The 20131-nt window shown below is 34.8% G+C and overlaps 1 protein-coding gene across 12 annotated transcripts in view; it reads right to left on the bottom strand.

The window, feature by feature from the left end:
- Positions 1–750: 750 nt before the first annotated feature.
- MAPK10 (mitogen-activated protein kinase 10) overlaps positions 751–20131 on the bottom strand; it is a 154079-nt gene continuing 134698 nt past the window's right edge. For 6 of the 12 annotated variants that reach the window (XM_007495941.3, XM_056803196.1, XM_007495936.3 and 3 more), the window contains 3 exons: positions 15263–15326; positions 12308–12385; positions 751–1744 (listed from right to left, as the gene is read on the bottom strand). In XM_007495941.3, coding sequence (XP_007496003.1) covers positions 1602–1744; positions 12308–12385; positions 15263–15326 — 285 coding nt within the window. In that variant the 3' untranslated portion in view covers positions 751–1601. Of the gene's footprint in view, positions 1750–10039; positions 11944–12307; positions 12386–15262; positions 15327–20131 lie in introns of those variants that run through there. The other 6 variants (XM_056803202.1, XM_056803199.1, XM_056803200.1 and 3 more) reach the window with 2 other exon arrangements.

Genomic DNA, 20131 nt, shown 5'->3' with positions numbered 1-20131 from the left:
AACATCAATACTCCATGGCTTTTAAAGGGGACTTGTATTGCTATAACTATTTTTGTAGCCACAATTTCTTTGCTATAGTTACTGCAGACAAGTGCATCCTTATTACCAAAATCACGACAAGCTGTGCCTTTTGATAGATCCAGATTATAAAAATTGCTGGAAAAAGTGGGGAATCACAAAAGAGCTCTCATAGAATCTCCTACTTCTCTGTGGAAGTTGTCATACATGTACCTGTAGGGTAATACTACATTTCTAGGATTTCCCCTTAATTTGTCATTCCCAAAGGGACAAGGATTATTTGTTGCTTTATCAAAATAGAAATCCTGCCTTGGTACACCATTGACTGGATATGGACAGCAAGCAGCTCATTTACAGATAACAAAATAGAGAAGATCTGAAAATAGTTTAAAAAGGGATCAATGCTGGCAATAGGGAATTCCCTAAAGGAAGTGTCAAGAAGAAGACCCATTTTTTTATGGACCATGCATGCACTGATGATCCCAATTCAACAGTAGCCTCCTGACACACACATAAGTCAAACAGATACTAATCACTAAAAAATTGCCTCTTGTTAGTCCTAATTGAGAGGCTCATGCCCTGGGGTACAGATCTCTCCCTCTCCCCTATAGGAGGGGGACCTCGGGCATCTCTGTAAGCTTTCCCTCTACAGTGCTCGGTCCATTTTCACACCTCCATGACACTGTTCCCCCTAGAAAACGGCATCACATATATCCTCTCTACAAACTGGTATACAGATAACATTTTAATCAGCTCACATTTGGATGCTACATTATCTTCAATTATCTGAGAGCGCTCACTCACAATTTTTCCCCCTTTTACAAAGCTTCTTATAAGACATACAACTTAATTAACAAACTAAACAGCTTATATGCTGGCAAGATATTACAGATGAGTTTATGTCATAGTAAGAGTTCACATGAAATGGACCACTGAGGAACACAGTATGTACTGTATCTGGACAGCGCTAAAGATACTATATCATCTCTATGTAAATGCCGTGCTGTGTGTGTAAATAGACACATGTGGACCTGTATCGACATCCATCTGACTAAGCCAAAAGGAGCAGGTAGATGCAGGACAGAGACACATGCAGGGGCCACTGCACACCTTGCCATGCCAGTGAAAGGGTGGGCGCAGGTTGCTGGTTTGGTAGCCATTCATGTATACTTTATGGGAAAAGGCTCCTTTAATTGTGTGTAAGTGTGTGTGTATGTATGTGTGAGTACACATGTTCTTTTCTGTAGGAGGAAGAAGGAGGAGGAGGAAGAAGAAGAAGAAGAAGAAGAAGAAGAAGAAGAAGAAGAAGAAGAAGAAGAAGAAGAAGAAGAAGAAGAAGAAGAAGAAGAAGAAGAAGAAGAAGAAGAAGAAAGCAGAGTAATTATAAGTTAAATATACACTTGAGCGAAGTTGCAATACATAACTCTGCAGAAGAAGCAAGCTGAAAGATTGGTTTCAATTTTAGATTTTGTTCTTTCCTTCCCATTTTCTCTTAATTATCACATCCCACACACACACGGTTGTGCATATTTTCAGTTTCCTCATCTTCTGAAGAACGCTGGGTTTCGCAGGCAGGCGGCTAGTCACCTGCAACAACCAAGTGGTCCTGCTGAGGTCTCCAAGCTACTGTCAGTGTCAGATGCCAGGGTCTGGTCAGTGGACATGGAGGAGATGTCGTTGACAGAAGAGGATGGAGGGAGGCTCTCACTGCTGTTCACTGCTGCACCTGTGCTAAGAAAATGAACACAAATATGACTAAATCTGGAATCCCAAGAATCCTCACTAGACTAGACCCAGAGGCATTTTTATTGTTCAAGATTCAAATATAGGTACTACTATACATGAAGGGAGAAGCAATTATTAATGTAATGATTACTAATAGAGTAAAAATAAATTCACCAGACTTAGGATTACATTTAGGTAGGATATCTCCTCCCATTCTAAACTTATCGTCTTAGAAATTGGGGGGGGGGGAGCGCGGAGACAATGATATGTTATTTAACAACCAGCACACTAGGGGTGGGACTTGAACTCTTCACTTCCTGAAGCTAGTTTATTCTTTATCCACTATACCAAAGTACCTCTCTGAAATAATGATAGCTCACATTTCTAGAGCATTTTAAGGTATAGCAAATTGATTTAAATTGCATACATCTACAGAAATACTAGAATCTATGAGATCAAGTTTATGTCACAAGAAATATCAAAATTAATTCCAACTTCCTGAAGAAGAAACAAGTATTTCTCCAAATGGAGCTGATCACTTCAACTCAATTACATCTAAAATATCCTATCCATCCTAGACTTTTCTTTTGGTCCATATCACATTCTAATAGCTGACCAAGATGAGAACTTTGTACTGTCAAGGTTTAAGTGGGAAAACCACTAGTTGTATGTTCCTATTTTGACACATTTTAAGTGGGAGTCAACAGAAATCCTATTCTGATGTCTGATTGTGGCATGGAAGTAATTACAGAGTCTTAAAAGTGATGCTAGCAGCATGTGGGCTCTGGAAGTTTCTAACAAATGGGAAAAACTTGCAAAATGTTTACTGTTCAGAGATCAGCCTAGTAAATAAAGAGAGATTTGTCATAAGAAGATTGACCACCAGATCATTCATTTTTTTGGATGTGGCAACCATTGAAATTGACTTCTTTAGTCATAGGGACATATGGGAAAGGAAATGCAAAGGGTTATAAGAATGTTGCATTAGGTCAAATCTAGCCATGTGTTTATTGAATTTCTGGTTATAAATGAAATTAGAAGCTATAAATAATTTACTATTAAATGAAAGGATAAAATAAACATTTTAAGAGAGGCAAAAAATGAATCAAAAGATTTGGTTTTATTATGGCAATAAGAAATATTTCATGGGATAGTTGGTCATCTTACCTTGTACTGATGATGATGAATGTTAAAATTTTTAAAAATTCTTTTAATAGTAACAATATTGAAGATTACTACAAGTGTCTATATTGGATTAATAATTATTTATATTTAAATTAATCAAGTATATTAACACATTTTTTTAGTTCTAAGTCTGCAAATTTCAGTTACCTCTCAGACCATCAGGATTCTTTGTCCATTCTCATTCATTGTATGCAGATAATCAATGTGCATGTCATTCTTCCTCTTTTGTGTTTTTCTGTTTGAACAGTGTTGTAAAAGTCTTTCCAGATATGTTTGTACTTCTTATATGCAATCTCATTACATTATAATGATCCATTATACTAAAAGGACACCAATCAGTTTCCCCACTATTGTTAGAAATTGGAGCTACTTACAGTTTTATGTAATTGCATATAATGATACTATGAAAATGATTGAACAGACACTACTTCTTTTTTAATTTTGATGAAAAATTTTTGGCATTTATTCTCATCAATTATTTTTGCAACTTTTATTGTACACTGCCAAATTGCTAGAGGTAATATAATGCAGTAGAAAGAGTTCTGGCTTGGCTTTATTGGTAGGTAATTTTTTAAAAGGCCAATTTTGAAGGATAAATTGTTCAGTCTATTTTTGAAGTGGCGTTGATTCATACTCACATGGATGAAGTCATTTGACCCTAATTTTTTTGTTTAGCTTTTTCTAATTTTGATGATTTTTCATACAGATATCATTTTATTCACTGAGTCCTGGATGTTTCCTCCAGTGATTATTCCAGGTAAACCCTATTTATTTTCAATATCTTTATGTCTTTTATTTTCTGTAGATGGAAAAAGCTTATCCAGATTAGCTTGGTTTCATACCCCACCTGATGCTAGTATTGTTATGTGATTTGTCTACTGTTAAACTTTATTATTGTGCTATGCATTTCTAAGCAAGTTAATAAAACAACAACAAATTATACTAAGTATCCATTACAAGACAAAAGAGCAGTAAGGACTAGGAAACTGGGATCAAGTGACTTGCCTAGGGTCACACAAGTAGGAAGTGTCTGAGACTAGATTTGAACCCAGGACCTTCTGTCTTCAGGTCTGGCTCTCAATCCTCTGAGCTACCTAGCTGTCCCCATAGGCAGGTTTTTAATGCCAACTCATTTGCAATATGGTGATATATGAAAAAAGCGGGTACCATTTTCATGATAGAGCATCATTTACTGGGAGAGTGCACATTTATTGCTGGCTTACTACTTGAATATTGATGTTGGCACTTGTTCTTTCTCCACAAAAAGTTGGAACTGAGACAGTCAAATTGCACTGTTGTATATTTACACCAAAAATCTTAGAGACCTATTATTATCATGAATACAAACAGACCTTAAGAACGAGTACATTTTAAGGATAATGCACAGAAAAGTTAAAGGCTTAGAGGAGTGTGCAAGTAAGGCCATTTATTTTAAGGAAGGTAAGACAATTCAGGGAGTTTTTCTAATCATCCTTGAGAATTCTAACCTGGGAAAATTTACAGTATAAAACTCTTGGGAATTTTCTATGGTTATACTCTCAAAGCCCTCTGGGATCACTAGTGTCTGGGAGGCTTAACAATGAGATATGCCATCAAAGATTACCCAAGACAGAGAGGTTATAGGAGAGAGTTTTGGCAAAAGGTGGTTGACTGGGCAAGGAAATCACAACTCTGCAGTATCTTTGCCAAGAAAACCCCATGGAAAATTTTAAATGATTTTTTTTTTAAATGTGACTCCAGAAGATAAGCCCCTTGGATTGAAAGGTTTCCAGTAAGCTAGTGGGAAAGAGGACAATTATAAGTAACTCTAGTACTAATGAAGCACCTGGCCCATAGTTGAAAGGAAGCTCAGCTATGGATGTGTCTGGTGATAAAAGGAAAGTCTGATGCCATAAAGCTCAATATTGCGTAGGAACCTGGAATCTATGGGTCAACATATGCTGGATATGGTCCAACAGGAGATGGAAAGATTAAACATCAACATCTTGAGAGGAAGGGAATGATTGAGTTCAATTAAGGCAATCATTATATTACACAGCTGTGAGCAAGAATCCTTTAGAAGAAATAGAGTAGCCCTTGTAGTCAATAAAAGGGAAAGAAAGCAGTACAGTCTCAAAAATAATAGAATGATATCTATTTGAATCCAAGGTAAGCCACTCAGCATACAAGTTTATGCTCTAACCACTGACGCTGAAGAGGCTAAAGTTGATCAGTTCTATGAAAACCTACAACATCTTCTAGAAATAATACCAAATTCCAGCAGATGACTAAATATTTGAATACTACTATGTAATACAACTGGAGTAAGCCTATGATCTGATTCCTTAACTACTCCGCCATTTCCACTTTCTGTCCGGGCACTCTACAACATATTCTGAAAATGAAATCATTTCTCTTTCTCATTCTATTGACCTTCAGGGAAATGCTCAGAAACATGCTTATTCCCTTTGGTTCCTGTATTTATTTATCAAGTATTTTAAAAGATAATTTACTTGGGCTTTTTTATTAAGATATATTCATTGTTTTAGTAATGTAGAGTGTGTATAATTTCTTCTTTAGGTTGTTTTTTTTCTTTATTATTTCTAGTGACAAATTTACACATAAGTTTTCCAAGATTAAATGGCTTTTGTTGTCTCCCTCCCCTCTTCCCTTCCCCCTCCCAGAGCTGACAAGTAATTCCACTGGGTTATTATCACTCAAAGCCTGTTTCCGTATTAATTCATTTTTGTAAGAGACCAAAGCCCCAAATCCTATACCTAAATAAATAAGTGATAAATTCTGTTTTCTTCTGAATTTCTACTCCAAAAGTTATATCTCTAGATGGGATAGCTTTCCTTTTCATAAGACCCTCAGAATTGTCCTGGACCATTTTATTGCTGTTAGTAGCCAAGTCTATCATATTAGATCGTCCCACAATATTTCAGTTACTGTGTATAATGCTCTCCTGCTTTTACTTATTTCACTCTGCATCAATTCATGTCAATCTTTTCAGGTCTTAAAGACATCATCTGCTTCATCATTCCTTAAAGCATAATAGTATTCCATTGCCATCACAAACTACAAATGGTTCAGTCATTCCCCAATGGAGGGACATCCCCTCAGTTTCCAATTTTTTGGCTGTGTGTATATCATTTCTGTGTGTAATCCTCTCAGATGGCCAATAGTTTAATAATAAATTATAATCATTATAGAATTAAAAAAAAAAAAAAGAAATAATACCAAAAAAGATGGCATATTCATCATAGGGCAGTGGAATGCTAAAGTGCAAAATCAAGAGATAATTGGAATAACAGGCAAGTTTGACCTAAGAGTACAAAATGAAGCAGGGCAGAGACTATTAGAGTTTTGTCAAGATAACTCACTTGCCATAGCAAACTCTCTTTTTTCAAGAACCCAAAAGGCAACTCTACACATGGACATCACCACGTGGTCAATATAAAAACCAAATTGACTATGTACTTTGCAGACAAAGGTGGAAAAGCCCTGTGCAGTCAGTTAAAACAAGACCTCCAGTTAACTGTGGCTCAAATCATGAGCTTCTTATTTCAAAATTCAGGCTAATTGAAGAAGTAGGGAAAACTAGCTGAACATATAAATATGAGCTAAATAACATCTCTCATGAATATGAATTGGAAGTGATGAATAGGTTTAAGAGACTAGATCTGGTAGATACAGTGCCTAAAGAACTATTGAATAGGATGCAACAACAAAAAACATTCTAAAGTAAAAGAAGATCAATTAAGCAAAATGACTGACTGATAAGGCCTTACAAATACCAGAGGAAAGAAGGAAAGTGAAAGGTAAAGAAGAATTGGAAAGACATGCCCAACTGAATGCAGAATTCCAGAGAACATCAAGGAGAGGTAAAGTTCTCTTAAATAAGCAGTGCAAAGAAAGAGAAGAAAATAATGGAATGGAAAAGACAAGAGAAATTAGTTCAAGAAAATTAATAATATCAAGGGAATGTTTCTCTCAAAATGGACATGATAAAAGACAAAAATGATAGGGTCTTAACAGAAGTAGAAGAGGTGGCAATAAACAGAAAAGAACTATACAAGAAAGATCTTAACATCACTGATAACCACAATAGTGTGGTTACTGATATCCTGCAAAATATTACTAGAGCTAGATATCCTGGAAAATGAAATCAAGTGGGTCTTAGAAAAGCATTGCTAACAATAAGGCTAGAAGAGGTGGATGGAATTCCAGCTGAGGTAATTTGCTGTTAAAGTGCTGCACACCAACAAATATACTGACAAATTTAGGAAACTTAACCATGGTCACTAGATTGGAAAAGATTAGTTTATGTCCCAATCCTACAGAAAGGCAAAGCCAAAGAACATTCAAATTATCAAACAATCATACTCATTTCAAATTATTCTTGCAAGGTTATGCTTAAGATTCTGCAAGGTAGATTTTAACAATATGTGAACTGAGAATTACCAGAAGAGCAGTTTGGTTTTCAAAGAGGCAGAGGAACTAGAGACCAAAAATGCCAACATTCACTGGATTGTAGATAAAGTAAGGGAGTTCCAGAAGGAAAAAAAATCTATTTCTGCTTCATTGATTACATTAAGGTCTTTTTACTGTGTGGATCGCAACAAAAGTAGTAAGTCCTCAAAGAGAAAGGAATATCAAATCATCTTACTTTTCTCCTATGGCACCTAGGAAAAGAAGCAACAGTTTGAATTGAACTTGAGATAACTGATTGATTTAAGATTAGGAAGGGAATATGACAAGGCTACATATTGTCACCTTATTTATATAATTTGTAGGCAGAGTACATAATATGAAACACAAGGCTGCATGAATTAAAAACCTGGATTAAGGTTGCCAGGAGAAATATCAGCAATCTCAGCTAAGCAAGCAATCTACTCTGAAGACAGAAAAGTAAAGAATTAAGAAGCCTTTTGTTGAGGGTAAAAGAGGTGAGTGTAAAAACTAGCTTGGAGCTTAGCATTAAAAAAATAAAACAAAACACTAAGATCTTGGCATATGGTCCCATCACTTCTTTCCAAATAGGGGGCGAAGAAGTAGAAGCAATATCAGTTTTTATATTCTTGGGCACAAAGATCACTGCAGATGGCAACTGCAGACATGAAATTAAAATGTTCTTTTGAAGGAAAGCTATAGCAAATCTGGACAGCATACTAAAAAATAAGAAAAGTATCATCTTGCAGGCAAAGGTCTATATAATCAAAAGTATATTTTTTCCAGTAGTAATGATGGCTAAGGAAAGATGAGTGCCACAAATTTGATATTTTTTTGATTTGTGGTGTTGAAGTCAATACTTAAAGAAAATAATTCACATTATTTATGGAAAGGTCAAATACTGAACATGAAGCTCAGATAAATTTGGCCATATAATGGGAAGGCAGCACTCATTGGAAAAGACCCTACTATTGGGAAAGATTGAAGGAAAAGGATGAGATGGATAGGTAGTTTCATTGAAGCAATGAACATGATCTTGGACAAACTTTGGGAGAAAGTAGAGGACAGAAATACCTGGTGTGCATTTAGTCCATGGGGACATAAAGAGTTGGACATGCCTGAATGACTAAACAACAACAACAAAATATCCTCAAAGGCCATTAACCTTATCATAGCCATTAATAACATTTCTTTAAGGTGATTTCTGAGATCTTCCATAAGATAAGGGTATCCTCTTAGATCTTTCTCTGAATGGTCAGGAATTGGTGAGATCAGAATTTTGTGGATTGTACTTTGACATCCCACTCATACCATAAGAACATACCTTCCATTTGCCATATTTCAATTCAACCTATCCTTCTACTCTTTTGGTACGAGGGAGTCACTGAAATCAAATATCTCAGGACCCAAGTTAGAGACTGCAGAGTTTCTCTGATGTTTAATGTTTACTGGTACCTCTTGGCTGTCTTCTCTTGCAAGCCTCTGCCTAGTCTGCATGGATTCATCAAAATGTTCAAGTCAGATCAAGTCAAGAAGTATTTATTGTGTCTACTATGTACTAGACAATATTCCATGCACTGGAAATACAAAGAAATGCAAAAGACAGTCCCTTCCATCAAAAAGCTCAAAATCTAATCTATCAGTTTCTTGCTTGTCATGTCCTGCTAGAATTTTGAAAAGGTTGGAATTGGTGTCAATCAGTGCTGACATTAGAACTGCAGGGCATTCATTACTCATAGTGGTAGTACTAAAAGAATAACGGAAAGATACTCATGTAGTAGGCTAATAGAGTTTGAACAAAAGAAATAAATGGATACTATGCCATGGATTCAAGAGGTATTGGATTGTTAGCTTGATAGTCAATGATTCTCGATATTGGACTGTGTACCTCTTTCATATGTCTAGCTGGATTTTATGTCTGAGTCCATGCCCAAAAGTAGTTTGAGAGGTACTCTTTCCAACGACTTAGAAACATTTGTGTACCTAATAAGTAGATTAGAGTTCTCCAATCAATATGACACTATCATCAACCTTTTGTCATGTTGTTCTAATATCTTACTGAAGAGGATGATGTCATCAGAGTACACAAATATTTCCAGGAAGTTTATTTCTCCATTACATTCTCCACTGATCACATACACAGGATTCCTAAGGTGGCCTTATTAAACACACAGTTATTTAGGAATGCAGTTTCAGTGACTGAAGCCTCTTCTTTCTACTTTGTAGTTTCAGGTAAGCATCATAATTTTACTTACTAAAATCAATTACAAATTAAGACATATTATTCAACCACAGATTCTGACCATTTTCAACCTTATCAAAAAATAAAGGAATACATTTGATAGGACAAAGAATATACTAATACAAGTTTCTGAGTTGAAAATTCAGTTATCCATTGTTTCAGGAAAAAATAAATTACCTAAATTATTTTAAAATAAGTTATTCCCTTTGAATGAAATTGATTAAGATCATACAATAAATAGGGGATGAGCAAAAAAGGAACAAATGTCTTGTATTTTTAAATGAGGAATTTTTTTTTAATTTTAGGTAGAAATGCTGTTAAAACCAAATTCTCTTTCTGAAATGTGAGCTACATGGGTAATTATTACAAATAAATTCAGAAAATAAGTAGCTTTGTTCTCATTTGCAAGTAAATCATTATGCAAGTGAAGTCTGATAGTGAGGGAAGCACAATTTATTTAGATTAACTTTTTTTCAGAATACACAGTCATTTTACCCATAAACCTCAAAACCATCTACTAGCCTGCAGAGGTACATTTATTTTTTTCTAGTCACATTTGAAAACCAGAGCTAAAAATCTAGATATAGTCACTATATCCTCTAGAAATAATGGTTAACCAGATTAACATATCTCTGTGGTCAGAGAAGCATGATAGAGTACAAAGAACATGTGTTTTTGAGTAAAAAACTCAAATTTGAATTCTAGGATTTTCATGTATTATGTGACCCCAGACAATTCACTGAGCACCGTGGAAAGAGCTAAGGGTTAAATCCAGAGCCAATGCTCAGAAGTCAGAAGATTTGGGATATTTAACCATTCTGATCTAAATTTAGTTTTTTCATCTGTTAAATGAGGTGGACTTTTGAAGACCTTTCTAGTCCTGAAAAATATGATCTTTTGACTCTGGAGTCAGAATCTCCATTTAAATCCTGCCTTTGACACTATCTGCATGAAGGATCATTTCACTGAAATATCTCCACTTCAGTTTATTTCCTCAACTGCAAAATAAGGAGACTGGACTAGATGTCCTCCAATGTCCCTGCCAGCCCTAGATCTATGACCTATGGACCTATGACAAGAAAATCTCTATTCTTCTTTCTAACTCTAAAATCCAAGGACTCTACAGTTTTGTCTTTGATGGTTGCTGTACCCTGGCAAGCCATTGTAATATAGGAAATAGACGTTCTTGAATCTTCTTGAGCTTTTCCAGGTGGATGGTCAAGGAAAATTCTTCCAAGTGCTTAGAGATCTCTTCCAGGAGTTTCTGCAGTGATATCCACAAAGAAGAGTGCCTAGGGCATCTCATTCAACATAAGAAATCTCTCTTCATCTTGGCTTCCCATTTCAAATGGTGAGGAGCCCATCTGGTGAGCAGACATCTCTCTCCTTATGGTCCATCACTTCATGACCATGTAGCAACACTCACTTAAAGAAAACAGTAACTTGAGGAAATATTTGACCATCCCTCTAGTATAAAATATAGCATATAACATAAATGTAGTGGGGAGCACTTGGTCCTGCCTTTCCATTTTGATGGGATCATATAAATGAGGGAAAGATAACAAACTAAGGACACATCAACATGCTAATGAAGTACAAAGGATTTTTATCCTACCATAATTTTATGAAGTAGGTTCTCTGACTGATTTGAAGCACAGTTAACTAAAGCTTGACCATGCCCATGAAGGCCTTTCCAGAAGCTGTCTGCTAAATCCTAGAGACAGTTTGAAAGTCTGAGAGATTTTGAGACACAGTTGAGATGCATCCAGCAAGAAAATACATTGAGTAATACAGTTCCAGTTAAGAAGCAGCCTCAAGGAATATGACTTCTGGTAGCAAGAAAACAGCTAACTATGAATTAAAGAGAGAACTAGCCCTGATAATCAGTAGTCTAGCTATGGTTATGGAGAGGCACAGACCCATCAAACCCAACTAAGGAACCAAGACATGTGCCTAGTGGAAAACAGAATGAGGACTCTATAGGAAAAGATAGTGGGACCCTGTAGATATTAGGGCGAACATTATCTCATTCATATGTGTCCCCTACCTGTGGGGCCCCACCATTGTATTCTCAGTTTGTGATCCCTTATCTCATGGATGCTGTCTTTTGGGGAAGAGGGCTTCTCAGGTTATTAGGGAAAAGTAGGATGGAGAGGGGATATTCTGTAAATACTATTCTTACTATGCTCCTTGAGTAAAGGCTTTTGCTTTAAAAAAAATAATTTTTATTGGCAAAAAGTAAGCTTACTAGGAGAGGTTTATAAGCAATAATTATAGGAATACATACCCACCTACCTAAACTAGGTAGTAGTAGCCCCTCTGGGGTCCTAAACCTCTGAGTGCTGAATGGGGAGGTACATAAATAATTAATATGTTACATATTACAGAATTGTTACATAGTCAATTATAGCACAATTCTATTATAATCATATATAAAATATGTTATATAACACATAAATGTATATACTATGATTTTAGAGAGGTAGTAGGTGATCTTGAAAGGTTTTAAATGCCTATTCAAATAGTTGTGTTTTTTTAAAACATTAGAACCCAATGAAAAAGACAAACATCCCAACTAAAGTCATGATGAGGGCACTGTCATCATGTAGTCCAGTTAGTTGAGGTGCTATCAGTTCTGTTTTTCACAAGCTCTTGCCAATGGCAGACAACATACAAAACAATTAATTATACACTGGGCCTGAGTACCTGAAGGAGAAGGTTGTCCTTTTACTACTCCATTTTTAGTCTTTTCTTCAGAATTCATTACTTCCTTATAGATCAGTTCTGCAAGAAACAATTGTCAGGATAATTGCTCTTTGGTTCAGCCGTCAGAGAAATTCATTATTCAAGAACAAATGACATTTTTGATGTGATGGAGTCAAATCAAAATGGAACAGCATTTCTTTTTGTACTATGCCATCACTTTTCCCCTATACTTTACTAGTTCTTCTGAGATTATATATCCTTACTACATATTTATCTTAAAGGATCGTTTTGCTTTTTAACATTAATCCATTCACTCAACTAATTCATTCAATTATTACTTATTGAGTCTATTATGTGCAAGGCACTTAACCTGATGATTTGTGGATAATATTAAGAACAAACTATGATCCCTGACCTCAAGGAGCTTACAGGGAGGAAAAATAAGACAAATACATCAATAATATTTTGTGACTTCTTTAGTACTAATACTTCCTTTGCAAATATAAATTAAAAGCTTTTCCTAGCCTCTCATCCTGAGTTAGTATTAATTCACATAAATCCTCCATATTTTCACAAAAATATTCTACAGAGAGCCTGCTTAATAAACTAATGCAAAGAAGAATGTTTAAGAAAAAGAGATTACATCTATCTGGGAGATCAAAGAATATATCATGAAGATGGAAAGATATTATCTGACCCACAGAGGCTTTGGAGGATTTGACTAGATAATATCTGAGGTCTTTTCAAATTCTGAGATTCTGTGTTCAGCAACTACAGATTGTATTGGCAGAGGGAGGAAAGGTATATTCTTCTATGAAGTTTCCATTTTCACATGTCTTCCCAAATTCCATCTCTGATATCAATTTCTCTTTATTGCAATCAGTTAGTCAACATATCTCCAGCTGCCTACAGAATACCTCTCTACTTATGCTCTGATAGCATTTGAAACAACAAAAACTTAATTCCCAAATTTATAATCAATCTTTACCCCAACTTTTAAACATGGGTGATATCTTTGACTTCTCTTTCCATAAGGCAGCCCTCTACTTATTCACCTACTCCTACCAATGCTACAGTTCCATAATCAGCTCTGTTTAAAGATCATTCCATTTCTAATTTCCAGTATATCCTCAATTCATCTGCCAGGATAATCATTCAAATCGTAAAATAAAAATACTATTTCTTTCCTGGAGTTCTTCATTAGTAGAAGAGACAGGGCAGGGAGTCTTTCAGAGCTCAATGTTCAGCTACAAGTCTGTATGGACTAGTCTAGAACTGGGTTCCATCAGTAGCTTCTGACTTCTCAGCAATTTGACTAGCTAAAGAAACTACCTCAGACTCACTGTTGTCCTCAATGAACTCAAAAAGACGAGCAGTTTTCTCCTTTCTTCTCTACCTGCCCACCAAACACTACTTTCTTGAGAAAACAAAGATAAAGTTCTTGCCCTTGGACCTGACAATATAGCTTAAAGGGAGGCATATAAACTCAGAGGAAAATTGGACAATTAGATAAAGTTCTCAGGTATACCAAAACTTTCTATAGACTTCTGCTTTTGCAGCAGATATGTCTCCATATCTTCCATTAAATCAAATGTAAACTCTTCAGCTTTTCCAGCTACAAGCAATTGATCCATCATATTTATGCAGCAACATTTCTCCATACTCTTAAATAAAGTCCTAGGCCATAGTGTTTAAAAGAAAATAGGAGATAAACTGAATTCTATGAACTTAGAATTCATAATGTGCTTAATGCATTTAAATCCTACATAGTCACCAGTCCATCAACCATTCCTACCAAATCAACAATGTTTGAGTTAGATAATAAAAACAATGAAGCTAAATTTTTTATTAAATCTACTAATTCTTGATCTAAGAGAGCTCTTTCCATAGATCACATTCTGTTCAGACCTTAGATGCATTTTTTTTATGTTGACAAAAGTTGTTTTAATCCAGGATTTCTCTTCAAAATAAATTTCTCCACCACATGTCACTCATGATCACATGTGATTATAAACTCCTCCATCTGGCATTTAAAACTTTTTACAATCTGGACCTTTCTTACCTTTTTTTTAATTCTTAAAAAAAGCAAGAATAAAGCATTTAAAGCAATAATAAAACTTGAAATTTGAATGTGGTGGAGGTAGAGTGGGTAGAGCAGTTTTTCTTACCAAATCACTACACAGAACAGCAAAAGAGGACTAGCTTAGGGGAAAAGGAAAGTGAGGGAGGTGGGGCAAAATATCAGGAAGAGAGGAGTCAAGCATCAAGGAGGAGATGCTGAGTCTATGATGATCGGCATCAGATTTTTGTCTGCTTGTTTTATATTTATTTTGTAGAGAACACAAGATTGGTTATGGTGATGAATGGACTTTGATTGTGTTGAAGAGTACCTTAAATTTAATAATCAATTCAAGTTCTTGGAAATTAGAGAATTGTGGAGCTTTGTGAGATACTGGAATCCGAAAACATCACCAAATGCATAAAAAAAAACTTATTTGGAGGTAGGAGCAGGAGGGGAATCACAAGATGGCCTTCTATTGCCCAACCAAATCCATGCTTTTTTACTGGATGTATCCTTGCCTGGGATGTTCTCCTTTCAAAGCTCAGGTCAAGCTTTGACCACTCCCCAAATATCTTATCCTTTATTTATCTGTTTTTAGATTGCACCACCTCCTTGATGGAAGAGATTGTTATTTATGTGGTCATAGTGCCTTGTACATAGTAGGTAATTAATACATATTTGCTTCTTTTCACATTTTGTTCTTTAGCATTAATATTAGAATGTAAAGATTGTGATAGATTTGGAGAATATTTATTAGATAATTTCAGTGCTAATTACTATTAAATCAAATGGGAAATATTTCAGTGTATCTTCTGAGTTTTTAAAGAAGTCACAGTCTAATTCTTAATGGGACAACAAAAAAAGAATTTCCTTTACTTTACCAAAATATTTACCTTTCCATTCTTCAATGGTATGTTCTCTTTCATCCAGCTGTTTATCATATATCTGTGGAGGAGGCTATGGAATAGAATAAGTATTTTTCCTGTTAACAATATGCATATATGAAAAAAATAATATACAATATAGGCATATTTTTCTTTCTACTTATATACTTTGGTATAGAATAGAATGATTGTATTATAGATATTGATACCTATTGGTCAATTCAAAACATGTAATTTCACTTACAGCACCAAGCTAGGTCTAAAATATCTTAAAGACACAACAAAGATCTACTTAATTTTGTCTTAGTGTAATAAGGGTAGAAGTCAGTAAGGCAAAGAAAAGAAATTGTGCTGAGAATTATCACACAAGATTAAGATGTGAGTATGGTGGGGAGATCTGGAGGAGGAGGTGAGGAGGGAGTCAATATTCTGCTACATATTTTGCTCCAAAATGTAAGCTTAGGGGGGTCAGCTAGGTGCCTCAGCAGATTGAGAGTCAAGCCCAGAGATGGGAGGTCCTGGGTTCAAGTCTGGCCTCGGACACTTCCTAGCCGTGTGACCCTGGGCAAGTCACCCCATTCCCTAGGCCTTACTATTCCCAGTTGCCCCCACAGAAGAGGTTTTGTTTTGTTTTGTTTTTAGAGAGAAATTATGTAGCTAATAGTTTCAGAAAATCCTGGGATGACCTATATGAACTGATGCAAAATGAATTGAGCAGGACTAGGTGAACATTATTCACAGTAAAAGCAACATTTTGGGGGCAGCTAGGTGGCTCAGTAGATTGAGAGTCAGGCCCAGAGATGGGAGGTCCTAGGTTCAAGTCCGGCCTCAGACATTTCCCAGCTGTGTGACCCTGGGCAAGTCACTTGACCATTGCCTCACCTTTACCACTCTTTTGCCTTGGAACCAATACACAGTATTGATTCCAAGAGGGAAGGGAAGGATTTTTTTTAAAAAGGCAACATTTTAAAGATAATCAGCTGTGAAAGACTCAGTAACTTTTATCAATACAATGACTCTAAGAGAATAAAAGAAAATGTCCTTTCAGATCTTGTTTTCTTCAACATTCATAGAGGGAGTACTGAAAAGTAAACTTAAGGGCTGGATATGGTTTTGTTCTGTTTTGTTAGTTTTATGAGAGGGAAAAAAAGAAGAGAAAAAAGGAACACATTAAGAGAATGATGAAGAAAAGGGAGGTGCTTATTATTTTTCATAACTTACTTGCAGCAAAATAGGAGTATAAAAACCTGAGGATGGCTGTGGGGGCAAGAGGCACTTAGAGGGAAAATCAGTCTAGTTGAAGTTGGGAGATATACTGAGAGACAATTGGTGGGCTGTAGCAAACAAGTAAGTCATTGCCATTACCTTGATCACCACCTCCCTTCATACCCCAATGGAAGTGACCCAGGACCTTTAAATCAAGAGCCTTGGGAATAGCTATACCTGCAAAGCCATCGCTAAAAGGAGAAATCACTGTACCTTCCCCACTACTATTAACACCAATTTATAACTAATTGCCATTATGGACATCCAAGTCCAAGAACCCTGGGAGTGGCACTCTTCCCCCTATAGCCTCCAACTAACCACTGGGCCTTCTTTTAGCTTAATTCACTTTTTTGTCACCTGAAAACTGATTTTGTGGGTTCTATAGCCACAAAAAGTCCTTGTGACCAAAGTCTTCCACACCAAAAAGTGCTTCAAATCAGAAACTGATGATTTTCATGAGAGAAATGAAATTAAAGATGAAGCATTACCTTCTGCATTGCTACTATATCTTTGCATCTGATTTACAGCAGAATCCTCCTATATATCTTCCCTATTAGACAGATGAACTCCTTGAGAGTAAGGTTATCTTAATTTTGTTTCTAACCCTAGAGATTAACATAGTGCTTAATAGTAAATGTTTAAAAAATGCTTTTCATTCATTTATTCACATAATGAACCTCCCACATCTAAACCGGGCAAGCACACAAAGATTTTGATGCAGAAATATATTCATTTCAGAAGAGATATAAGGCATAAAGAAATGGGAAAGAGGAATTTAAAGGAGAATTTAGAGTTGAGGAAGATATAATTATAAATTAAACATTTTGGTTAAAGTGGGGATACTCATAGAAGGGGATATTTAAAAAAAATAATATACAGGGACCCGTGATTAGGGTCTTGATAAAGTAAAGAAAAGTAGAGACAGAAAATCAGGATCATATCATTTAAATTAGAGATAACTAATTTTGTACCCATTCTCTTTCTTCTATCACAATTTTTTTCTTTGTAAAAATAAGGGAGAGTTGAGGTAAGGAGAGAAAAACAGATTTGATGGAAGAAAAATATAATAAATAATCATAAGCAAGAATTACAATGGGATAAACTTGTCAATAAAATTGAAAATGATAGCAGATTGGATTAGAAAACAGAAGCAAAAAAATGCTACTTGTAAGAAACATACTTGTAAGTAAAGATGGACAAAGATTAAAAATGAGGGACCAGAGCATAATTTATTATGTCTCAGGCAAAGGTAAGAATAGAAAACTGATACAATGAAAAGAGATAAATGGAGGAATTAAGTTTAAAAGAAAAAAAGTTTAAAAGAAACATAGTTAATGAAATAATATCAGTACTTAGAGATACTATAACCAAATGGCATATATGACATTGAAACACTGAAAGGAAACTATAACCATAGGGGCAGATATAACTGGAAACCTCAATATGCCTTTTTTGTTTTAAATAGCATAATCCTAAAGAATATGTATGTCAAAAAACATGTAATTTTAATTTTAGAAAAATGGCAATGTGACAATGCCCAAAGTATCCTTATGGAGAAAATTCGTATATCAAAACTCTTTCATTAAGAAAAAACTGCAAAAAAAAAGAAAGAAAGAAATAATAGATCAATGAATTAAAGAAATCTAGAAAAAAGTAACAAAGCACACAATCAAATATAGACTAATCAGAGAAGCATAAAATAGGAAATTTAGAAACAAAGTGGGGAAATCCATTGAATTTATAAAAAGAAATAGGATTTTTAAAAATCTCATAAAATAGACAAATTATCTGTTCTAAAAAGAACAAGAAAAAGAAAACTAAATTGCCAAAATAAAAAATAGCAAAGAGGAAACTAAGAGGAAGTATCAAGGCCCAGATTTAGAAATTAATCCTATCAATATAGGTGCTATATTTTTTTGTCAAAGACTGTTTATTGATATAATAGAAATTAACCAGGAATATGACTGTTTCGATATTTATTTTTAGAAAATGACAATGTGACATTATATACCCAAAGTTTCTTTATGGAGAAAATTCATATCTCTAAACCCTTTCATCAGGAAAAACAACAACAACTAGAAATATTAGGGATTATTAGAATTAGGATAACAGACAAAAATAACAAAACAATAAAAATATAAGAAAATATCAACAGATCAAGGAACAGTCTTTGACAAAAATATAGCATCTATTTAAGTTAAAAGCATAAAAATCTTATTTAAAAATGAAACATGATATTTTAAATGATACCTAAAATACCTAAATCAGGAGCTAGAGTTGTCTGGAATAGAGAAATATTAGAAGCCTTTCTATTAAGCTCAAGAGCAAAACAAGAATGTTTATTGTCATCAATGTTATTTGAAATATGTCTAGAAATTCTAGCTCTTTAAATGAATCAAAATTAATTGAAATCATAGATTCAATAAAATAGAATATAAAATAATCTTCCCAAATACTGACTATTTTGTATATTTCCCTGAAGCTCTAGGAAGAAAATAAAGAAAAAGAAATCCCATTTAAAATAACTCTGGGGGGCAGCTGGGTAACTCAGTGGATTGAGAGTCAGGCCTAAAGATGGGATGTCCTAGGTTCAAATCTGACCTTAGCCACTTCCCATCTATGTGACCCTGGGCAAGTCATTTAACCTCCATTGCCTAGCCCTTACCACTTTTCTGCCTTAGAACCAATACACTGTGTTGATTCCAAGATGGAAGATAAAGGTTTAAAAAATAAAATAAAATAACTACAAAATGTATAGAAACTGGGGACTCCACCTATCAAGGTATACTCAGAATTTAAATGAATATAATTACAGACCACCATTTAGAGATGTTTACAGAAATATTAAAGAACTTACATAACTGAAATCATATTACTTCCTCACCTTTGAGACATATTGTAATTAAAATGCCATAAAACCTAAATTAATTGATAGCTTTTATTACTACACCAACCTAACTACCAAAGAATTACTTAATATAACTAGACAAATTAATAAGAATTAATGAGGAGGAACAAAAAAAAAGTCAAGAATCTCAAGTGAATCAGCGAAAAAACAAAATTTCAACAAAGGAATCTAGCACTACCAATCCCAAACTACATCCCAAAGTAGTAATCACCTAAAATACTTGGTACTGAATAGATTAGGTATACAAGATCCAGAAGCAACTGAACACAGTAGCATACTGTGAAAAACCAAAATTGTTACATATTTACAAAATGCTGGGGAAACTAGAAAGCAATATGGGAGAATTAGATTTAGATCAGTATCTCATACTATATAACAAAATGTTTGAAATGGCTACATGGGCTAGATATTAAAAATCCTATCAAATTAGCAAAGAAAGGAAGGAGACACCTTTTACAATTAGGCATAGGAAAATCTTTGCCTAAATGAGTGATACAGACAGATGATCACAAAGGCTCAAACTGATCATTTTATCTAATACTTAAATAAATTATAACACTTCAAATCCATTTGTCAACTTTTTTTCTTAAAAGTTATTCTCATGGATGCCTGTTTTTATATGGGACTAGACAGCAAATTCTTTCAAATTTATTTTTGATGCATTAATTCTGAGATGATCTGTTTCTGCCAACATAAGAGCAAGT

The sequence above is a fragment of the Monodelphis domestica genome, chromosome 6 (assembly GCF_027887165.1).
Source record: "Monodelphis domestica isolate mMonDom1 chromosome 6, mMonDom1.pri, whole genome shotgun sequence".
NCBI lineage: Eukaryota > Metazoa > Chordata > Mammalia > Didelphimorphia > Didelphidae > Monodelphis > Monodelphis domestica.
Note: the sequence above shows the minus strand (reverse complement) of the source record. Positions and strands in the feature narration are given on the sequence as shown.